A 23,850-nucleotide genomic window follows, 5' to 3' on the forward strand; every position below is an offset into this window, starting at 1 on the left:
AAGCCACAGAGTCTCCCAAACGGTGGAATATCATGGTCACCGTGAGTGTCAGAGCCAAGGGAATAAAGTGGTCAGTCTGTAAGATCACACTTCATAAAAGCCGTCCTGCAATCATACTGCCAGACAGTCATATAGGAACTCTCCATATGCCGCTCAAGGGAGTCGGATGAATCCTGTGGCAAGGCAAACAAGCGCAGCACCATCTCCTTAACCAAGAACGGACGCATACCTGCCTTTTTTCTTAATATTACTGGTTTGTTATTTTGTGTTCCTTTTCCTCTTGTAATGTACCCGTTTAAAGTATGGTGGCGTTACCCTAAATTCTAAGTTTAGCCCTAGAGGTTTCACGCTATTACCCATCTCGATGGCATGTTATGGAGAAATCCTGTTTTTACCTACCACAAGCCTATACCATGCTGCCAATTGCCAATAGTTTGCCCTCACCCATCTAGTAATGCATTTCCAGTACGTTTATCTACTCCTACGAATTTTCCCCACACAACTGTAAACTTTCATGCTTAGCTGTGACATGTATACTTTGCTTGATCCTTATTACCTTAAAAAATGTTGATAATCCTAAAATAAGCCTGCTTATAATGCCTACACAAATCGTAAACTAGCTTGGTAGCCTAAAAATGTGAACAACTATTCTATTTTTACAACAGAGTGTGAATACATAGCGGAATTTGCATGTTTTAATTACCTACTTCACAATGTTAGTTCTGCCGCTACTTATCTTAGCATGCCTAGCCTGAGATTTCTCTTGAAATTATCGTATTCTATAATTTCAAACGTGCATTTCTTATATCTTACCTAGACTTATATGGCCTGCTCTCTCCCTGTATTCCTTAGCAGCCACGGGGAGACCCAGCATGTGGGTATAAGCAAGGGCTCTAGTATGTTTATTTCCTCAAAAAGCTACGCATATATCACTACTTTACTGCTATCTTGTACATTACATTTACAGTACTATTTTCCTTAATCACTCATGCTATATGTTGTACGTTAGGTTGAGCTTAAAGCTGGTGTCAGTATGCACACTGCGGCGACCTGATTACCTTTACCGAGAATTTAACTACGACCTTTATATGCACAGATCTTTATGATCCAACCCACTGTTATTATGCGGACCTTGTGAAATAAGCTTATGTTTTTAGCCTGTTTCCTTAACATGTTATCCTGTTTCAAAAAAAAATGTGCAACTGTATATTACCACGACTTTGTAAGCATCACTTCACCTGTGCCTGCTGTCGTGGCACCACAGGAATGTCTGTTAATCTTATTTGCACCAAAAATAAAGAATTAAAAAAAAAAAAAAAAGGGTTGATTGTCTAAGGGTACTAGGTCACAAGATGCCCTGTGGATCTACAATTTTTAGGGACCTCTACCCGAACCCAGAGGTCCTCGTTACTCATTAGATACCCACTGTAAAGCGCTACGGAATTGGAAGGCGCTATATAAATACATGTTATTACTAATATTATGGTAATACACAACCCATTGATTGGCCTGCTATGTCTGTGCCCATAAGATTGGCCTGCTATGTCTGTGCCCATAAGATTGGCCTGCTATGTCTGTGCCCATAAGAACGGCCTGCTATGTCTGTGCCCGTAAGAACAGCCCGCTAGGTCTGTGCCCATAAGAACAGCCTACTTGTCTGTGCCCATTATAACGGCCTGCTATGTGTGTGCCCCATATATTGGCCTGCTATGTCTATGCCCCATGGAATAGCCTGCTATGTCGGTGCCTACTTGAATGGCCTGCTAGGTCTGTGACTATTTGCTTGGCTAACCTTTCTGTGTCCATTCGTTTGGCCTGCTGGGCCTGTGCCCTATTGGCAGACCGGCACTATTGGTACCGAACCCCCTTTGGCCTGGGGTAATATCACTGAGGTAAACCCAGTGCCCACCAGTGATATGGAGATAGGCAGGTGTCCAGACAAACACCTTTGCCGTAGTGTTCAAGAGGACACCAGTATCTGGCCATCTGAATATGGTGGGAAGGGTGAAGGCCCTAAACCTCATGCCTGAAGGGCAATGTTTCTTATGTAGACCCGGACACATCCACGGTTTACTCAGCCTTATGCTGACATTACTATTGGTGCGCCCTACAGTTTGGTCACCCTGAATCTCTAGGGACTCTAATTTGCACCACGGGAGGGTGCGGCCCTCCGTCACCTATATCCGAGTATATTTATTTTCATGAACAGAGGGCGAACCCTCTCATACAGTACCGGATACTGATTTGTTATTGGAGGACGCAGCCCCTCACTCGTCCTCAACCAGATACTGGGCTGGATACAGAGGACAGGTTGGGAGGACCCATTCTCATAGAGAGAACCGGTCACGGAGGTAGACTCTGCTGTTGGTTACTGACGGGTACGCTCAGGCTAGCAGCCGGACGCTCTCATGGTATGCGATCACAGTAGTAGAGAGCGCGGCTCTCTCATACACTCAACGCTCTACAGTGCCGGCTGTTTGTTCATCACACAGGCTTGTACCTGTGCAAGACATTGATGGCTACATAGAGGGGCGTCCCTCCTGCATTCAGTTAGAGCTGACATCCACGCTACTGACTTCGTTCTAGAGGACTGCCTGGTCATGCTAGAATTACATGTTTAGACTAGATCCCTCTATTCTATCTCCTGTAATGGATCTAATGGATCCGGACCGCAGTAAAACACGCATGAACTACTCAGAGGTATAACGGGGGGCGTCTACCTTTTATTTACACACACTCCTGGAGGTGGTACGGCTAACGGACTGCCGTCCGGTATTATGAGAGTGCAGTTTTTTTGGCATATTCTGCAACATATAATACGGAGATTGCTTTCTGTTTTAAATATCCAGACCATTACGATCAAACTGAGCAGACAGTTTTTTCCCAGGTCGAGATGTCTGGAGATACGGAGACCTCCGTGGAGCATACGGGCACTGCCTTGCTCGGGTAACAAGATTATGGAAGGCCTTTTACCCGGTCTGAAGGTGAAACCGTACGTATGGATCACGTGGTAAGACTGGAAACCCCGGTTGTCTTGACTTCCCCGGTCATTATGATCTTGGGATAAGATGGCAGGACTGCCCCGTCTCCTCGGAGCGCGTACCTGGTGAACATGGTTTGGAGACATACCCTCCGTCTATGCTCTATTTATCCTTCAAGAGAGCCGTTTTGTTGGATTCGCGCTAACCTATTTTTCAACTACCATCCAGGAGACCTACGAGACTTTAGGGAGGTACCTGGTGTGCCCCGACTCCTACACAGACATCTTTCACTCTTGGACGAGGGCATTTCTGGATGGAAATCTGCGTTCCGGTTTGCTTTCCCGTTCCTTTGAAGATTTCTGGGATTCACTATTCCCAGAGTAGTCGACCACCGTTTCCTCCACACAAGTTCAGTTCGGAACCCTGAATGGACGTCCTTTGGAGTCTTTTCTCTACTGCGTCCGAGGATTACACTGTCCTTTGGAATATTGGTATCACTTAGAATACGGCTGGTTTAGCCACACTCTTGCCTGCATTATGAATTTATCCTTGGATGAGACATCTCACCGGGTGGACAGGGAGGAATGGAAGATCCTGCTCGTTTTTTTCTATTGCGATTTTGGTGGTGGACTTAGGCGCATTCCTTGAGATTGGAGATCTACCTGCAAGGCCGCATCGCCGAATGACCCTGGCACGATCGGAGGAGTCGCCTTGCGGATCATGAGTTGAGACATGGTGACAGTTTCTTCTTGCCACCCTAAGTCCGAGATTGACCTTCGATATTATACGATCACAAGAATATGGCTAATACGTCAGCTTGCCAGCTCATGGACCGACTGCTAGGAAACAGGTCGCAACACCACGTACAATGGATTTACCAGCGGATGGTGCTTTTTTCCGTATTGGAGATGCTTCGTCAGCTGGCATCTTCCTTGATCCGTCTGCTGTCATTTATCATACTTGGAATGTCCAATTAGGATTCCTCTGATATTTCCTGGAAGGAATACCAGCGACACAAACAGCGTTGGATTGGTGAACTGAGCGTTGAAACAGCAAATACGAAGCCTCCTGTCATGTTATAAAATTGTAGATTATGCTAGCTTTAGTGTACCTATAATCTTAATTTTATTAATGACAGGAGGCGAGTATTTCCCACCCATTCTTGTCCCTCCCTTGTTTAATGTTATAGTTTAGATTATCAGGTACGTATGCAACTCTGTTTGTTGTCTCTGCTACCTGTCGCTTGTTCCTTATGCAAGGTTAATTTTGGTTAATTCAAGGTTAATTCAAGGTTAATTTTGGTTGCTACATTGGGTACCTGCATGTTTATTCAGAGTACATTTCATTGGATAATCAACCTGTACGATTCAGTTTTTCTCTCATTTCAGTTTACAGTCCATCAACACTATCTAGTTTGACGGTTACTCTCGGATGGTGGACATCGTTATATTCATCGTATCTAGGACTTCGTTTCTTCCCCATGATGTTCTCTGCCTTTTTATTCTGTTTTTGTCGCAGCTTGAAAGAGGAAATGATGCATGGGGAGGGGAGTTTTATAGTACCTAACTTTTTTCTGATTGGTTGTTTTTCTGTGCTGCTGTGGAGTTCTAGTAAAGAGAGACTTATGCAAATACTCGCCTCCTGTCATTAATAAAATTAAAATTATAGGTACACTAAAGCTAGCATAATCTACAATTTATTACAAACACGTTCAGACTAGTAAGTTTTACAACTGTTAAAATGTTAACATGTAATATTAACAAGAAAATCAATAAGTGAAAAAACACCTTTTATTACATTTTTCCAAATTGATATCCAATCTTTAGAAATACTCAACAAAAACAGTAATGTTTTACTGCTAGTATGGGGAAAATGAAAAAATGAAGTCCCTCAGTATAAACATAATTTTATGGGGGAAAAGAAAATTAAGTGCAATATTTGGGAGGAAGAGTAAATTATTAGAGATGATATGTTATACCTGATCTTGAAATTCCTCAGATCAGAAAATTTAGCATGGACAGGTAAGAAGAAGCTTTAAAATAGATAGTAGGAAGGAGTCTAATACGTAAATTAAAACGTTAAAATATTCTGCTCTTGATTACGTCTAACTCTTCTGAAGTTTGCTGGAAATGCACAATCTCGAAATGCAACCAGAATGTAAAAATAATTCCTACGTTTGGACATAATGCCTTCACACAGCAAACAGTTGCCTGGCTAAAACCTGGCATCTATATTTCACTGGGCAAGGCACACGGATATCGAAGAATGTACAAGCAGTATTCCCTGCAATAACTTTTTCCAATATAGCTATTTTGGCATAACATTTGTAAAACGTCTAAAAAAGTTTTTCACAACCCTCAGCTTACTGAATAAATCCTGTCATTTCTTTTTCAAGTAAGTGAAAGAAGATGGCAACACATTGGTCTTACAGCACAACAAAGCATACACAGGGAAACTGTCACTTCTTAGGATTTTAATATTATGTTTACTTATCGTCTGTATTTACTAAATATTTATTTGTAAGGCATAGGAATAAAATTAAAGGTAGAACTCAACACCTATTTACCCTGCAATGGGGCGTCTCTATACTGTCTCAGTGTCAATCATTGTTATAGGCTCTGTCATTAAGCAATATTTCTATGTCTCCTAATTTACATCATGTGCTCTGGCTGTGCCTGGAAAGAACTGGATTGTAATGTAAATTGTTAAATCTTTAATACAATCATATGAATACAGAGGTTATGGGTGATTTTCAATGTTTTATTCAAAGGTTTAATTTCCATAAAGGTGTTCGGGGTCCTATGTAACCAACAAGCATAAATACATTACTGTGTAAGGTTAATGAATCTGTAGGGTAATTAATATTACAGAAATCTTGGAGTATTATTTTCATATATTACTCAGTATCACTGGAAAGGAAGCTTAATTTATTATTATTTCCAGAGTGTATAGTTCAATTTAGAAAGGTTTTTCACAGATATCAAGTATGTAATACTATTTTTTAAATAGTCAAATTAAATATTGTTTAAAACTAACCATTGGGAGTTGGTGTACAAAAACATGACATTTTATGTAATGATTTCAGCAGAAACAAATTTGCAAAACAGTATAAACCCAACAATCAATTCACAACGATCATCTAGCTATCTATACATGTCGGCCCTTCAAGCTCATATGGGGAGCACAGAAAGTTCCATTTTAAAAGAAACACTTTTGTGTTAGGGATACAGAGATGTATTCCTAACACTAATGTATTCTTCAGCCCTGCACCCCACCTCAATGTTGTAAAGGGTTAAATAACCCTTTATTCGCTCACCCGATACCAGCGCCAAGGTCCCTCGGAACTGAGCTGCGCTCTGCCTCCTCCGATATCATCCGATAAGTGACCTGATGCACATGCGTGGCAAATGTTGCGCACGGATGAGGCCTTTCAACTTGAAACAACTTGAAACTCCAGGAAGTACCTCTAGAGGCAGTCTTAGTACTGCAATGCAAACATTGCAGTTTCTCTAAAACTGCAATGTGTTACATTGCAGGACTAAGGGGGACAAGGATACTGCACCCAGATAACTTCAATGAGGTGAAGAGGTCTGGGTGCCTATAATATCTCTTTAAGTTAGAAATGTAAATTATGACAGATGCCACTAAATGGCCAAATTCAAAATTGTATGTAAAAAGTGGTTGATATTCTTGAAATCAAACCAGCCCAGGAGGAAAATTGGTAGTATACCTCCACTATTTATAAAGCAAAAAACTAAACAAAACAAAAAAAACTCATTAAGAACTGATGACATTCTATGCTGTCGTAACAATTATGTTTTTAAAGACTCTTCTTATATCCGATAGGCTGGATATAGCAGTTGTTGGTAAAGAAACAATGCATTGGATTACAGCATATGGTCTTCGCTGGCCTATTGTCATGATGGCATGGATTGGCAGTGGTTCTTAATCATAATGAAGCTGAACTTGAGAATAAAATGTTACCTTCAATATCTAACAACTTTAGCATATTTTACTGGATTAAAGCAAAAATAAAAATGATTTAATTATATGGATATCTATATATTTCTATATACTGCTTGTTTTGTCTGTATTCTTATAGCTTATAGCATATTTATACATCTTTTCCACATTCAGGACACAGAATGTCATCCCTCTCTGTAAGAAAGCCACGGCCCACCAAGGAAATCGCACACTTCTTACAATTAAAACAGTCGCTGTGCCACTGACGTTCCTCAAATGAGATATACTTGGTTCCACCAAGACCTGGAGATAAAACAGGAATAATTCTTATCAAGATTAAAACATTACATGAATTGTCACATAACAATCTAGAGTTCTTTAATTCATCCCTGAGTTAACTTAAAGATATCTACAGAGTTCTATTTAAATCAATGTGGACTTTGTGTATTAACAAACAACATGGCTTTGAGCAACTCAGTCAATAGTGACATTAAAGATACAGATTGCTATAATTATTATTGTAACGGATCCCCTATACTCCGGCTGAGTATATCCGTTAGCAGTCTCCCGAATCCCAAATGCTGCAGTGATTATAGCTCTCCTGTTTCCAGCAGAGTAGTGATTAGAGCTCTCCAATCCCCCAAACATGAGCCTAGACTTCATGAAGGGGTAAAACGAATGTGTTTAATGAGAGCCCCAAAACACATGAAAACCCCATCTGATGATAGCCCCGATCTGGATGATCAACATATCCAAAAATCACCTAGATCGGTTTAGGGGTTCAGGAATTTCATGTAAGTCACATTTTTGACTGACCGTGCACATGGTCCTATGCCCAAAACAGTTCCATGAAATCAGGGTTAATGGTCGGTCTAGTTCGGTAGGTTTAATATCGAATGGGAGGCAAGTAAAATACAAAGTGTATAAGAGGTTCCTGGACTGGGGATGAGCACAGCACAAGGAAGAAAAATAGGGGTTTTGCCACAATTATATATTAATATTCACATTTATATAATGCCAGCATAATACGCAGCGCAATAATATACAATTACAAAATGTTACCGGAAGAACAGGTTGCTGAGGACCCTGCTCAAACAAGCTTACAATTTAGCTATAGTAGGGACTGATGGTATTGTATTTTGTACTGCACGTTGGATGTGAACCTCCTGTGCTGAACTGCAATTTTGTACAAACACTATTGTTGTTTCTGCAATAAAGCATTTATTCCAATTTTTGGGCCAAGTTATCAATCATTCCAAAAGTAGTTCTAAGACACCCGAACCTCTGGGCTTTCATCAGGACTGAATTGCTTTACGGATCCCCTAGTCTTAAGTTTGAGTTTGGCTAGTAACATGCAATTAGCTCAATAAACCAACTGTTCAGTCTGTCCTATGCTCTCATGTGCATCATAATCTTTCTCTCTGTTGATGGTTTTATCTCCATTTGCACATAATACTCTTCTTTTCTGTTTCTTTAGTAAAGATGAACCAGATCAGAGAGTACATACCACTTATGGGACTGCTGCAGCCGGCGCATTTCTTGGCATAGAGGTTGCAGAAACAGTTCAAGCAATAGGCAAACTCATCCCGAGAAGTGAAGCGTTGACCAGATAAAGGCTTTTTGCAGCCTGTACATATAAAGCACTCCTTGTGCCAGGGCTGATCTCGGTAGGTGACACCACCAGTAGTAATCGCCTGTAAGACAATACAGTAGAGATTGGCAAATGTACAACTAGCTGCTGTAACTCCATTAATCCTGAAATTGTTACCAATTCTGTAGCTAGCACGAACAGGCAACATTGTTAACTCCAACAGCTTCAGAAGTAAAATAGCTATCGTTTTCAGCTGGTCTTTAGGATTTGCAGCCATTAACACCAAGAATGGATTGTCTCTTCCTATTAACTATGTTCCACAAGTGTTTGTATTATTAATTTAACTATCCTTGGTACCCACCTTCTTGCACTGAACGCAGTGCATTGCAAATTGCTTCTCATAACACGGCACACAGAAATTCTGATTATCTTTGGGGATGAAGCTTTTCGTTCCTATTGGCTGTTGGCAGCGGAAGCAGCTGAAGCAAGTCTCATGCCAGCTGTTTCCTTTATACTCCATCTTGCGCGTCCCTGCATTAGAATTAAAACGTAATAATTAGAATTAAAACACAATAATTAGAATTAAAACACAATAATTAGAGGCTTTTAAAGAGACTGTCCCGCCTAGTATTAAATCCAATTACAAAATGATGTATAATGCACGGTAATTAAATGTTTCAAATTCCCCAAATTTTTAGACTCCATAATTTTTAGACCATCATAAAGTACTACAGAATCAATTGGAACAATATAAATGAGTGTGATTAGTAAGAGCTGACACAAAAAAAAATGGCAATTTCCATTAGACTGATGATTTCATTTTTTCCCCTCGCAATCTCCTAAAAAAAACCCTCTTTTTTGCAACTGGGTTATATTCAGAAAATGTTCTTTCTGGATCAGCCAAACACTTGAATAATTGTTGGTCTTTAAACATTTTTTTTTTTTTTAAATCCCTAATTAATCTAGTCAACCTCTCCCTAACTATTTCTTCTCTCCCCCTTGTGTTTATTGCTATACTGGTTAATAAAACCCTGTATTGAAAAAAGGACACTACCACCAGAACATCAATGCAAAAATGTATTATTTATAAAATATAAATAAATCTTGGGCCAAAATTATGTTCTTCTAGGCTAAATCAAAGAAAAAGATTTCAAATCAGGCACAGTGCTAAGAAGAAAGGGATCAAAGAATAAAAGAACAGTCATTGACTGTAGATGCACATGTCGGCAGCTCAGCTCACATTGATCTCTCATTGGCTGAGCTGTACTGCATACCATCCAATCAGGAAAACATTTTATGAAAAATTGCTGGTAAGAGAGAGGGGGTGGAGGCAGCAAAACCTTTCTTTCTTTTGTAAACAAAACAAAAGAAATTTGAATTTTGAGACAATCACAGCATGAATATAAGGCCACAAGTTTGTTGTGTTGGTACCACTAATCTTGCACTTTTATTAAAGAAGCAAAAGATAGGAAAGCAATGAAAAATATATAATTTTAATAATCAGTGTTATTCTTTAAGCCTCTTATACCGGGATACACTAAACACCAGAAAGAAACATTGGAAACTACACATTTTGCAAATTCCTGACGCACACAATAGCTTTTCTTTTTCACCATACAGAGAAGTCAAACCTGTCAGGAATATAAATAAGACACACACAATGTAAATGCACAAACCCAATGCAATCTGAGAATGTGGGAAGAGGATTCTTTGGGAACTGCTTGACACTTACAGACATTCCACAGGGAGAATTGTGTATTTTAGCTGATGTCTCTGTCCATACAGAGCATGGGCCTTACAATTTGAAAGTTATTTCATGATGCAAGTATAGATATTGAAATTTGTTTCACTTTTACTAGAGCCACAATACAAAATACTTCCGTCTGTAAAGATGTTTTGTCAAGAACATGTCACGTCTAACTGCTAATTCCATAATAATGTCCATAGTTTATACAGTTGTTCTCAAAAGTTTGCATACCCTGGTAGAAATTTTGAAAATATGACTGATCATGCAAAAAAAAATCTTTTATTGAAGGATAGTAAATCATATGAAGCCATTTATTATCACAGTTGTTTGGCTCCTTTTTATATCATAATTATAACAGAAATCACCCAAGGGGCCCTGATCAAGAGTTTACATACCCATGAATGTTTGCCCTTGTTACAGACACATAAGGTGAAACACACAGGTTAAAATGGCAAATAAAGGTTAATTTCCCAAAGCTGTGGCTTTTTAAATTGCAATTAGTGTCTGTGTATAAATAGTCAATGAGTTTGTTAGTTCTCATGTGGATGCACTGAGCAGGCTAGATACTGAGCCATGGGGAGCAGAAAAGAACTGGCAAAAGACCTGCGTAACAAGGTAATGGAACTTTATAAAGATGGAAACGATATAAAAACATGTCCAAAGCCTTGAAAATTGCAGTCAGTACTGTTAAATCACTTATTAAGAAGTTGAAAATTCAGGGATCTCTTGATATGAATTCAAGTTCAGGTAGACCAAGAAAGATTTCAACCAAAACTGCCAGAAGAATTGTTCGGGATACAAAGAAAAAGCCACAGGAAACCTCAGGAGAAATACAGGCTGCTCTGGAAAGAGACAGTCTGGTTGTTTCAAGCACAATACGACGATGCTTGCACAAAAATGAACTGCATGGTCGAGTTGCCAGAAAAAAGCCCAGTTACAATATGCCCGACAACAGCTTGATACCTTACAGCTTCTGGCACACTGTAATTTGAAGTGATGAGACCAAAATAGAGCTTTATGGTCACAACCATAACCACTATGTTTGGAGAGGGGTCCCAATACCATTCCCACTGTGAAGCATGGTGGTGGCTCACTGATAATCTGGTGTTGTGTGAGCTCAAGGAATCTTGTGAAAATTGATGAATGCAGCATCTTATCAGAAAATACCGGCAGACAATTTGCATTCTTCTGTACGAAGACTGCACATGGGACGCTCTTGGACTTTCCAGCATGACAATGACCCTAAGCACAAGGCTCCAGTGGTTACAGCAGAAAAAGGTGAAGGTTCTGGAGTGGCCATCACAGTTTCCTAACCTTAATATCATGGAGCCACTCTGGGGAGATCGCAAACGTGCAGTTCATGCAACACGACCAAAGACTTTGCATGACCTGGAGGCATTTTGCCAAGATGAATGGGCAGCTTTACCACCAGGAAGAATAAGGGGCCTCATAGACTATTACAAAAGACTGCACACTGTCATTGATGCTAAAGGGGGCGATACACAGTATTAAGAACTAAGGATATGCAGGCTTTTGAACAGTGGTCATTTCATTTTTTTCTGTTGCCATGTTTTGTTTTATGATTGTGATATTCTGTTATAACCTACAATTGTAATATGAATCCCATAAGAAATAAAAGAAATGTGTTTGCCTTTTTACTCATGTTTTTTTTTTTTTTTTTTAAATGGTATTATTATTTTATTATTTATATAGCGCCATCAGATTCCGTAGCGCTGTACAATGGGTGGACTTACAGACATGTAATTGAAACCAGACAACTGGACGTACAGGAACAGAGAGGTGGAGGGCCCTGCTACATATATAACCAATTCTCCAAGGGTATGCAAACTTTTGAGCACAACTGTAACTATCACATGTTCTGGTCTCTGCAGCCAGATTAAACACCCTATGTACTATTGGGTTCCAACTAGAACAAAAAAAAAAAAAAAAAGGCTTTGTGGACATATTAGAATGAGAAATAAAAAATTAAAATGTTTGATAAAACCTATTTGGAATGTAAAATAAATAGGGTATGGGCAAAAATAAGTCAGTCATGAGTAGACCTGGATAAAAGTTACTGAATGATCTGTACAACATGCAGTCTTTATTAAATGCTCGTGAGAACAATGGGATGTGAAGAATTCTTGTCAGGATTTGAAGACCAATATAACATCAAAAATGGTCAATACCATGCACCATAAACTAGTTCTGAACAATGGATTGATGAGTACACTTCAAAGGTCTAGAATAGATTATAGTAAAGTTTTGTTGTACTGGGAGCCCATATTTTTACATCTTATTTTAATGGTTATGGTGCAAGAAGTCAAGCAATGGCAACAGCTGGGGGATTGATACTTCTATGTAGCGGTAGCTCCGCCCGGTGTCTAGCAGTGTCTCCGACTCAGGAGTAGGAAGAATACTGAGACAAACTAGTCTCTACTTAATATATCTTTTGACTGCATCAGAATTTCAATTAAATACTTACATGGTCAATAGGAGTATTTCATAAATATTTTATCTTTATGGAATGCTCATTTTGCGGGGTGGGGGTGACAATGCTCTGCCCATTGTCCAGTTTTGTTAACTTGACAGATACATAAGGAAACGCTTCACCACAATTCTTAATGCATTTCCTAAAAACTAGAGCACTTGTAAAAACATTAAGAGAGATTCAGGCCTCAATATAAAAGCAGATTAGGTATACAAGGTTATTCACTAAAGTAAGAATTCAAGGTGAATTCAAAGTGAATTTCAAATATAATTTCAAAATTACAAATCTGGAAAAATTCTCAAGTCAGCAATGCTTGATAAGTTTGATTTATTTCATTTATTAAATGCAGATACTTGAGTGGCTACACAGGGATGGGGTGGCTCCCAAACTGGATGTAAGAGGGTAGGTGATGGAATTTAGGCACCTGAAATTTCATTGACAGCTGAGGAATTAAAGTGGCTCTAACACCGAAAAGAAACTATCAGGGTTATTCAATAAAGTGAAAATGCTAAGTGAGTTTCAAATTTAAGGCCGAAATTGCCGAAACTGGAAGCACAGCTGTTTTGAAGACTTTTTCCAGTTTGGCAATTTTGACCTTATATTTGAAAACATTGTTAATTACATCTAACTTACTTCTCAATATTGGAAGGTAAGCAGGCGAGATGGGAGGTGATGCCCATAATGAGCAGGTCCACCTGGAAAATGGGTTTCAGCCCATTGATGTGGCATGACAGCCTGTTTGGCCGGCCTCTTACTGACGGAACCATTCAGTAAGGACTGCTAAAGCTCCTTCCTAATGGTCTTAGTGCCTGCTGTGCTCACGCTGTGCTACCCAGGAACAGTTCTAACTATAGCAGAATGGTGGGACAGTGGGAAAAGGACTCCAAAATCAGGATTGTCCCACTGAAAGCGGGGTATTTGGGAGGCATGCATCAAATATAACATGCACAGCATATCAATCTATCTAGTGTATGTAATGAAATACTTTATATATGAAACATGGTACATTATTTTATATCTCATTCATTTATTATCTTCATACCTAATACAATAGCTTAAATATATTACAAAAGCTTTATTCAATTCTATGTTGGCCTAAAATGTGAAATTCACGTTAAACTCATGTTTAAATCAAGACAATTCCCCATAGTTATTTTTAGAGTAATTTTGCTGATAAATGTAAAAAAACATTAGACCACAAAAAATGTGTACTTCGCACCACATGGCATCTGCTTACCTGGCATAATGGTTTTCTTGCACTCGGTGCACTTGGATGAATACTCATTGGAATAGCACTCAGTACAGATTAGGTGTTCATCTTTAGCAGCAAAGGGCTTGTCCACCAGAGAGCGATTGCACTGGAAACAGTGGAAGCAGGACTCATGCCAGTGCCGATCCTTATAGGAAAGATCCTAAAACAAGAATTGCCCACTATTAGCCAGAAACTATATTCTGCTAAAAACTACAGTATCTCATTTCCAAATGTAAAGAAATAAGTTTTTCGTATATGTTTCTGATAGAATGAGGGAACACAAGATGTGTATTATTTAATTTAGAAGCAGGTGGATGGCATCATCAGAGGAAACATTTGCATAATATAGTAAAGTAATGTGTTGACTTCGAGATCATTTAAATCAAATGCTCATTTTTTTAAATGGACCTTATTTTTGTACTTACACCTAAGAAAAAAAGGGACCACTTTTTATGGGAAGAGTGTTCTTTGGGATTTGTTGGCAATAAAGTTCCATTTTAGTTGCTTCCCTAATTTACCCATAGTCCATCAGTCAAAAGAATTCCAAAGAGGGATAAACTGCAGATATGGACAGAGGAGGACAAAATGGAGGCACCCAGGTACTGAGAATCGGGGAAGGAAAGTATTCTTAATAGATATGATATTTGGTGACTTTTTAGTTTTTTTTGTTCATTATTAATAATTGGAGGGTACATTTTGGTTTTCCTTAGATACCAATGTTATCTTACATAACTTATGGTTCATGAATAACGGGACACACCACTGCCCATATACACAATAAAAAAAAATTAAATCATTATTTTGTAGCTGTTTTTAAAAGCTGCAGGTCTCTTGTCTACAGCCTTTGCAATCCCTCCGCTTTTTCTCCAGTCTAGATTTGCTGTGACTGTCCCAATGCAACTCAATACTAAGTCTTAGCAAGGCAGGTGTTTTTGAGCAATTGCCTAACTCTTGAGTTTAGCTCTGAGCTAAAGAACCAAGAAATAACATGATCTTTTGTATTGACAGCCAAAGGAGTGTAACCATGTTATTTTATAAAAGTGCCAATTTCTATTGAAATCTGCACTTTTTTTTGTAAAATGAAAAACAAGTATTTTAGGGGTCTGGAGTGTCACTTTAAGTTTCACTTGGGAGATAAAATGCAACAGACAACATGTTTCAATATTTTTGTTGATTTTAACTGATGCTGAAAGAAAGAATGGATTTTTAAACTGGCAGTAGAGCTTGGGATGACTCTAGTGTCAGCTAATCTTTTTTTTTGCTTTATTCTGGATGCATTTCCAGCATCAGGGCTAGCACCCAGACTGGTATAAATACAGCAGCCAAGGGTAACTCGATCAGGGATCAATCCTGATGTCTCACTGAGCGTTTCTGTAGCTCTGTAGAACAATACTAAGGCCTTAAACTTTGGGTCATCTCACCAAAAATTACATTATTAAATATCCATCACTTTAACAACATTCCCCAAAACTATAACGGTTGATTTTCTATTTTATTTATTTTTTCTGCTGACTGTGCTAACTCAATCCCAGCAATGTTTATCTTGAAAAATATCTTGTGATTATATTACAGGAAGTTGAATAGCAAGCTACTGATTTAGAGCAACAATATAATGTGGATTAAACAAACAGAGAGAGAGGACATTCGACCATATTAATAAATATGCAAAGAGTTTTATTGTATGTTTGTTACGCAGATGAAACTTATATTAAATAGTTTTCATGTTGTTTATTTAACTGGTATCTGTTTGTAAACTATGTCTACTCACAGCCTTTGTAATTGGAGTATGTTTTCCTTGCATGATTCGACCAAGAATGCAAGTTCAGATGATTTCGATAAATCTGTCACATTATCTAAGGCAGTGTGCAGAATACTTGGCAGCATCTTTAAAGCAGTGTGCCAGCAGGCAGATTGTATGTCTGTCTGTCCAGAGGGGAATATGAACAATCTGGTCTAATATATATATTTACCATCACTGTAACTCACAACATTATTAAAGGTATTCAAGATGAAATAACAAGTCGAACTGACTTACATAATAAAACATGAATCCCATAGGATCATATTAAAGTGACACTCTAGGATCTAAACCCACTAGATCTGGTTAAGCAGTCATGTTACTATCTAGGCAGGGTCTTTGCATGATTTGCAAAGACCCTCGACGATGACTGACCAACTGGCAATGCGGTGGCTGAGGGGTGCAGGGAAACGTGAGTTATACCTATCTGGATCTGTTCCTCAAGTCTACCGCCATCTTCATAATGGTTGTCAGATTCCATTCCATTAGAGGTACTGACTCCCTAAGATCTTTGAAGGTTTTCACATTCGCTAATGCTTCTCAGAGAAATTTCTGGAGTCTGGTGATTGCCATTCAAGTAGGTCTATAAAGCTTCTCTATGAGTAGCACTGGATTAGACCAGAGCTCATCAATCCCCGTGATCTCATTATGAGAAGAGTGGCTGCACAGAGGAAACTGTACTGTCACTGGATTACAAATAAGTTTAAGGAGATTTTAAAAAAAAAATAAAAAAAATTAACAAGTGGGGAGAACCTGAATCTATAATGAAAAAGCAACATTCTTACATAAATATATATATTTAATATATATATTTAACTTTAACATTATAATACTTAATGAGATTCTTTACCCTTTAAATGAATGTAATATCATTTAGGAGCTGGAGTCCATGGGTGCTATCTTAGCTTAAGGATTTAAACCGTTTTGAAATGGCTTAACACCCAAGATGCCTCCCAGTGTCATCTACATTATTTTTTTCCATTCTCTACTGAGCAGAAAAGGGGAGGATGGTGTAGCGGTGATTGGATGAGAGCATCAGATGATGGTTCCAGCCTATCACTGGTCAAACATTGTGAGTATAAATACGTACAGTACTCATAATTGACGTCCAGTGACAGGCTGTTGTTCTGTAACAATCAACGTCACCCAGTGCTGATCAATGCTTACGTTCTCTGCTCTGTTTGGTGACTATTTTCAAACAGTCTAACACCTTAAGGTAAGACAGCATTTTATAATAACTTTATTGAGATGAATTTGTTTTGAGGGAAGACAGACCCTTTAAATATAAAAATTCATATCACTGTAGCTAACTATATCCTGGAACTGAGCACACCCATCTTGGCTCCATGTTAATCATTGTTATAAAAAGCACACTCGGTGGTCGATCTAATGAACAGATAAGTTACTGATTCCTGCAGTATTAAAAAAAATATGGATTTTAGAAAGCATTGTAAGTTTAGAGCTTGAACTATATATTTTCCATTAAAGGATCACTATAGTGTCAGGAAAACAAACCAGTTTTCCTGACACTATATAATCCTTAGGACCCCTCGTACCCTAAGGGTCCCCCTCCCGTGGCGCTGAAGGGGTTAAAACCCCTTCAGCAGCTTACCTTTATCCAGCGCCGGGCTCCCTTACCTTTATCCAGCGCCGACATCAGCTCCCGAATGGAGTGGAATGCGTATGTGCGACAAGTGCCGCGCGCGCATTCAAACTGTCTATAGGAAAGCATTTCTCAATGCTTTCATATGGATGCTCTGCACGCTGGATGCGAATTTCGCATCCAGCGGCGCAGATGCACCTCTAGCGGCTGTCAGGAAGACAGCCACTAGAGGTTGGATTAACCCAAAATGTAAACATAGCAATTTCTTGGAAACTGCTATGTTTACATGTGAAGGGTTAAAACCTGAGGGACATTGCACCCAGACCCCTTCATTGAGCTGAAGTAGTCTGGGTGACTATAGTGTCCCTTTAAGATTTAAAATCCAGCCCCATCATTCAATTACCGAGTTCAGTTCTATTATGAATTAGGAAATGCTGGAATATTAATATTCATGAAAAGTAATTACATTTGTTTTAATGTATGTCAGGACAGAGCCACACTTACATCTTCCTAAATCTGCTATCTCTCGTATATTTCACCTACCAACAGAGTACCATTCTGTACTCGTGGGTTAGCTTATTCTAGTTGTGTGCATTTATATATAACTAGCTTTCCGTTACATATGACCTAAGTGAATTAACTCATTATTTACCGTAATGCTAGTAAGAATTCAATGAATTACATTTTTGTATGCTTCTAAAATGAATAGGTTTAAATGATCTGATCATCGTGTCTTTGAGTAACTCTTACTGTATTTATTATTAGTGCATATTCATTTAAAGGGACACTATAGTCACCTGAACAACTTTAGCTTAATGAAACAGTTTTGGTGTATAGAACATGCCCCTGCAGCCTCACTGCTCAATCCTCTGCCATTTAGGAGTTAAATCTCTTTGTTAATGAACCCTAGTCACACCTCCCTGCATGTGACTTGCACAGCCTTCCATAAACACTTCCTGTAAAGAGAGCCCTATTTAGGCTTTCTTTATTGCAAGTTCTGTTTAATTAAGATTTTCTTATCCCCTGCTATGTTAATAGCTTGCTAGAGCCTACAAGAGCCTCCTGTATGTGATGAAAGTTCAATTTAGAGATTGAGATACAATTATTTAAGGTAAATTACATCTGTTTGAAAGTGAAACCAGTTTTTTTTTCATGCAGGCTCTGTCAATCATAGCCAGGGGAGGTGTGGCTAGGGCTGCATAAACAGAAACAAGGTGATTTAACTCCTAAATGACAGTGAATTGAGCAGTGAAATTGCAGGGGAATGATCTATACACTAAAACTGCTTTATTTAGCTAAAGTAATTTAGGTGACTATAGTGTTCCTTTAAAGTGTGGCTATGAATAAGGGTGGTACAGGCTGAATAGGTATAGTAAAGATGAAATTTTTGGGACAGCCTTGTGCATGGGTTAATCTATGCTCATTTTATAAGGGGTTAATACAAAAAAAATGATAAATATTGTCCCATTAGATCCTCAAAAAGAAAGTAAAAGATACATAAGATACATAAAAGATAGAAAACAAAGTAAAACATGCACGTTTTAGCCACTGTTCCCTGACCAGTGGGTGAGAATAATATTTAGTCTTCAACTCAAACAAATAAAGTGAAATTCTTGAATACTTTTACTTAATGCTTGAAAACGTATTCTGAAATGCAAGTTTATATAGTGTGTGCTTTCACCAAATCTTAATAAATATTATCTAAACCCATGGTTTATAAAGCTGACATCTGCAACTATGTGTGCTATCTTAATGCCAAAAAATGTCACGAAATGAAAAAGTGTTTATATTTTATGGAGTGGATATATCTCTCTGTGTATGCGTTAATCCATACATTCTGATGTGGACTGCACACAAATTCCAGGAGCAAGACCATTGTAGAAGGTTGTCATGGGAATCTATTTGAAACTTAATTTAGTTAAGAACATCTAATTATTCTCACATTATAAAGCAAGCATGAGTAAAATAAATGTTAGATGTTGCCATTGGACTAAGATACCAATAAACACCTAATATATCAACAAAAATAATTCTTTCTTGAAAGGAATGGAAGATTCTTACTCCCAAATGGACACAGGATAATGGAGGATTAATTACAAAGTATGCAAAAATTAATTTACTTCTTTTTTTTATTCTTTATTTTTGCAACGGTATTGAGTAGACAATGTGAAAGGTTTGGCTCGTGCAAGAGCCCATTGGCTTTCCAGATGATGAAGTTAATATACAAATATGCCAAAATACATGTTTTAGATTCGTTTAATAAGGACATCATTGCTACTTTCATCTGTTGTCATTTTTGCAAACAAATAGTAAAAATGTGAACAACAATTTAGTACAGAAGAAAGGAAAGAAAGAAAAAGAAGAAAAACATAAAAAAAAAAAAAATAACTGGACTGCGGGCCAGGATACCAGTCGTCTCAGCCCAAGGGTGGTGGTTGGGGTGGTTGGGGTGGGAAGTGGGGGGGGGTTAAGGAGGGGTAGGGGTAAGGGGGTCATACTTCAGTCATTTGTTTGTATTTGCGTCTCCTGTCGGCTACCTTGCCCTTATCGGTCACTGTAGGTTTCCCAGAGTTCCCAAGTCTTGGTGAAAGCCTTGGTGGAGCCTCGTACTTGGGCCGTGAGTTTGTCCATGAGATGGCATTCTTTGATCTTATTGATCACTATTGATACTGGGGGGGTGTCTGGTTGTAGCCAGGTTTGGGCTACTGTTCTTCTGGCCGCTAGAGTTATTTTATTAAGCAGTTGTTGGTTTGGTTTGGGCCAATCTGCTTGGGGTCTGGCTAGCAGGAATGTCCATGGGTTTAGTGGGAGTAAAGGAGGGATATCATGCCTAGGCATGTTTTTTCAAAGAATGTCAGTTTAGTTTTGGCAGCTATTTTAACAGACTCTTGGTTGGCATAGTTTCTTAGCTGGAGGTACCTGAAAAAATCTGCGGGGGTCAGGGTTGTTCTAGTTTGTAATTCCGTGAAAGGAATTATTTCGTCGCCTGTGTAGAGTTGGTGGACTCGTTGGAGGTCGGCCCTTTCTAGGCCTTTGAAATCTCTAGGTCTCATGCCTGGGGTAAATGCCCTGTTTCAGTATATGGGAGTAAGGGGGGAGGTCGCTGCTGTTAGTTCGTATTTTATGGCGTATTTGTCCCATATATGGATCGAGTTTGTGATGGCTGGGCAAGTGGTCCTCAGGAGTGCTCTATGATAAAATTACTTCTTAAAGGAACCCACATGTATTCTTGACCTTATAGTGTTAAAAAACACATGTAGGGTCCCTGGCCCTCCTTTGCCCCTAAATAAGTAACTGTTTTTTCTCTGCTGTTCTGCCTGAGCTGGCCCCTCCCCAGTCCGCCTCATTGGCTAGACATCATCAGCAGATCACAATGCTTTCTCACAGGAAAGCATTGGATTGTCTAAGATTGTCAATTCTGATTATCTCATCCAATGAGGCAGGGCAGAGGCGACGCCAAACACTGCCCTTACCAATCAGCATCTGTCACGGCAAGGGTGTATAATTTATTATTACACTATTGAATATCATCCTTTAATGTATGTGTGTAGTAAATGGCACAAATTACAGAGATGCTATTGCTGAGGTCAACAGGGGTTACATCTTTTGAAGCTGGCCCCCCCACAGAGGTCAGATGACAGAAGGGGTAGTATGAATAGCATAGGAATGTGAAAAGGATTTTACTATATGGATGTGAAGTAATCAAGGCTCTGCAAGGTGTGAGGTTCTACACTTGGAAAAAGTCTGAATGTCTCTTCATCCATTTGGCATGTACCTTGTAAAGGATAGTTCAATCCTTTGATATGGTAACAGGATTAGTTTCATGAAGATCCTTGTGTTCCAGTATCTTATCCAAGTGAAACATTAATACTTACCCACAGGTTAATAATTAAGCCTCATTTTTTATTATATTTGGAGTGGGACAAGCCCAAGCTCTTAATTAAGCCTAAACATGAGTTGCACAACTTAAACCGTGTGGCAGGAGTTGTGATGTCTGTCCTAATGGATCGTGGGCGGGGAGTGCAACATGTCTATCAAATGGAAAAACAAAAACAAATTCATAAAGGCAATTATTATTTCTGTGGCAAGTACAGTAGAGGAGATAAAACCAAAAGTTTATATTTGGCTTGTTGTTTTCTGGAACAAAGGAGGTGGTCACTTAGTATCTCTATAGGTACGCCTTGGCTCCACCCCTGGGTGAGGCGTGGTAATTCACAGGGTATATCTCCTGTGACCCTGAAGGGTGCTAGTGTACTTGCTTGGGGCCAAGATCTAATTTTGAGTGAGTCACCATCTTTCCTTGCCAGAGACCCCCTGGACAGAAGTTGTACTTTGAAAAACCTAAGTGACTTCTGTATTTTATCCTTTTTGTTGGTGGTGTAAATAATTTGTTTATCATATATTTTTATATGCACTGTGACCATTTTTTGCTCCTATGAAACATTATTTTTTTAAGTTCATCCTTTGTCTGGTTAAGAATCACGTTACCTGAAGAGACTAGTTAGTATTTTTGTAATTCCTTAAATATTGTAGTAAGTAATTTTTGGTGGGTTTTATTGTTGATTTACCTGGGGGACCAAGACACCCCAATTATAAATTGTCTTGATGGTGGCAGCATTAAAATAGTAATAGTTATATTATTATGTTTAAGTGTGGGTGGTGTTAAAAAGGGGGATTTTGTCATTCCGGTCTAGTGCAGACAAATAGTGTACTTTAACCCTTTCACCACCACAACTACGTCACGCACACTCTTGGAGTAGGGTGCGTTCGTGACAGCATCTCCTAATTCAATTAATCTCTATGGGGAAAGTTCAGCATCACCATACACTGCGTGGAGACGCTAAACGTCAGTGTTGCACACTGTGCAGCACTGCCCCAGGAAGCATATTTAGTGACTGTCAGAGAAGTGGCCTCTAGAGGTATTCCTAGGGTGTAATGTAAACTCTTTTCTCTGAACATTAAGCTGTAGTTGTTCTGGTGACTATAATGTCCCTTTAAATATAATGTTTAAAATAAAAATAATAAAAAGAAGAAGCAAAAACAATGTCATTAACAAATAAGCAACTTGTAGGTGTGAAACATATCTAGCATTGTAAATGTGTTTTCCCCATAACATATTTGTGTTCCAAAGTCTGTTTGTCATACACAGTGGCGTACATAGCGTGGTCGCAGGGGTCGCAGCTGCGACTGGGCCTGTCACCCCAGGGGTCCCAGCCGTCCTGCGGACCCCTGCGACCGGGTACCCGCCGCCATGTTCTGCAGCCCCGGCCCATGCGGCAAACCGCCGGGGCCGCCGTCCAAGTGGTCCATCAGGTGGCCCATGCTGTTAGGGCCACCCGATGGAGATGGATTGTCAGGTGGCCAGGTCAGTGCTGGGCGCTTTAACAGTGCGACCGGGCCCCCTGTGATTACATCACATGCTGGGAGGAAGTGACTGCACGTCACTCCTCCCAGCTAACTCACACAGAGCCTGCGTTTACGGTCTCAAAGGCAACATAACCAATTTGGCAAATTTCAATGAAAAAAATTAAATGGGCAAGCCTTATATTTGACCCTGTAACTTTCAAAAACACTATAAATCCAGTACATGGGTGGTACTGTTATACTTGGGGGACTTCGCTGAACACAAATATGAGTGTTTCAAAGTAGAACGTATTACATCAATGATATTGTCAGTGAAAGTGCAGTTTTTGTTTAAAAAAACTGCAAAAAACAAATAAAAACGCTAACTTTGGCCAGCGTTCGTGACTAAGTGGGTACTACAAAAGACTGGACATACTCCATTTTGAATACACTGGGTTGTCTACATTTGTAAATGGTAAGCCATGATGGGGTTAATTCTTATTCCTGGGCTATAATGCGGTCTCAAAGGCGTCATAACCAATTTGGCAAATTTCAATGAAAAAAGTGAAATTGGCAATCCTTATTTTTGACCCTGTAACTTTCAAAAACACTATAAAACTAGTATAGGGGGGGGGGAAGGGGGGGGTTTGACCATCATGGCGGAGAGTCGTGTTTTCCACGAGCTCCCACAAAATCCTGACAAAACAAGCAAAACTCGGCTCACCCAAGCGACACACACAGCATTTCCGGCCGACGCCGGAAGACTCCACGAACATGCGATTCCTCCACAAGAAAGAAGATCAAAGGAGTCAGGGCACTGGCTACTGGGGCGACCTGGGCTGGAAGTGGCATGCGTGCAGGGAAAAAGGGACTTGCATCACAAGCCAAGCAAAGCACCGAGAAGCGCCGGGGACGTTCCCTGCCTCGCTACAACCTCCTTAAGGTACAGGGGACTGCTCTGGGGCACGATTATATCCACACACTGCCACCCATACTGAGATCCCGCAAGCAGACTCTTTGGGCTGCCTGAAAGCAGTCCCCACCAGCACCACCTGGCTCAAGAGCGAAGTCGGCCTCACGA

The 23,850-nt window shown here is 39.5% G+C and overlaps 1 protein-coding gene across 2 annotated transcripts in view; it reads right to left on the minus strand.

Moving 5' to 3' along the window:
- Positions 1-4,614: 4,614 nt before the first annotated feature.
- The window catches only part of FHL2 (four and a half LIM domains 2), a 98,238-nt gene continuing 79,002 nt past the window's right edge, over positions 4,615-23,850 (minus strand). For both annotated transcript variants that reach the window (XM_063458583.1, XM_063458576.1), the window contains exons 3-6: positions 14,011-14,185; positions 8,897-9,066; positions 8,452-8,638; positions 4,615-7,247 (exon numbers count right to left, since the gene is read on the minus strand). In XM_063458583.1, the coding sequence (XP_063314653.1) occupies positions 7,096-7,247; positions 8,452-8,638; positions 8,897-9,066; positions 14,011-14,185 (684 nt within the window). In that variant the 3' untranslated portion in view covers positions 4,615-7,095. The remainder of the gene's footprint in view (positions 7,248-8,451; positions 8,639-8,896; positions 9,067-14,010; positions 14,186-23,850) is intronic.

The sequence above is a fragment of the Pelobates fuscus genome, chromosome 1 (assembly GCF_036172605.1).
Source record: "Pelobates fuscus isolate aPelFus1 chromosome 1, aPelFus1.pri, whole genome shotgun sequence".
NCBI lineage: Eukaryota > Metazoa > Chordata > Amphibia > Anura > Pelobatidae > Pelobates > Pelobates fuscus.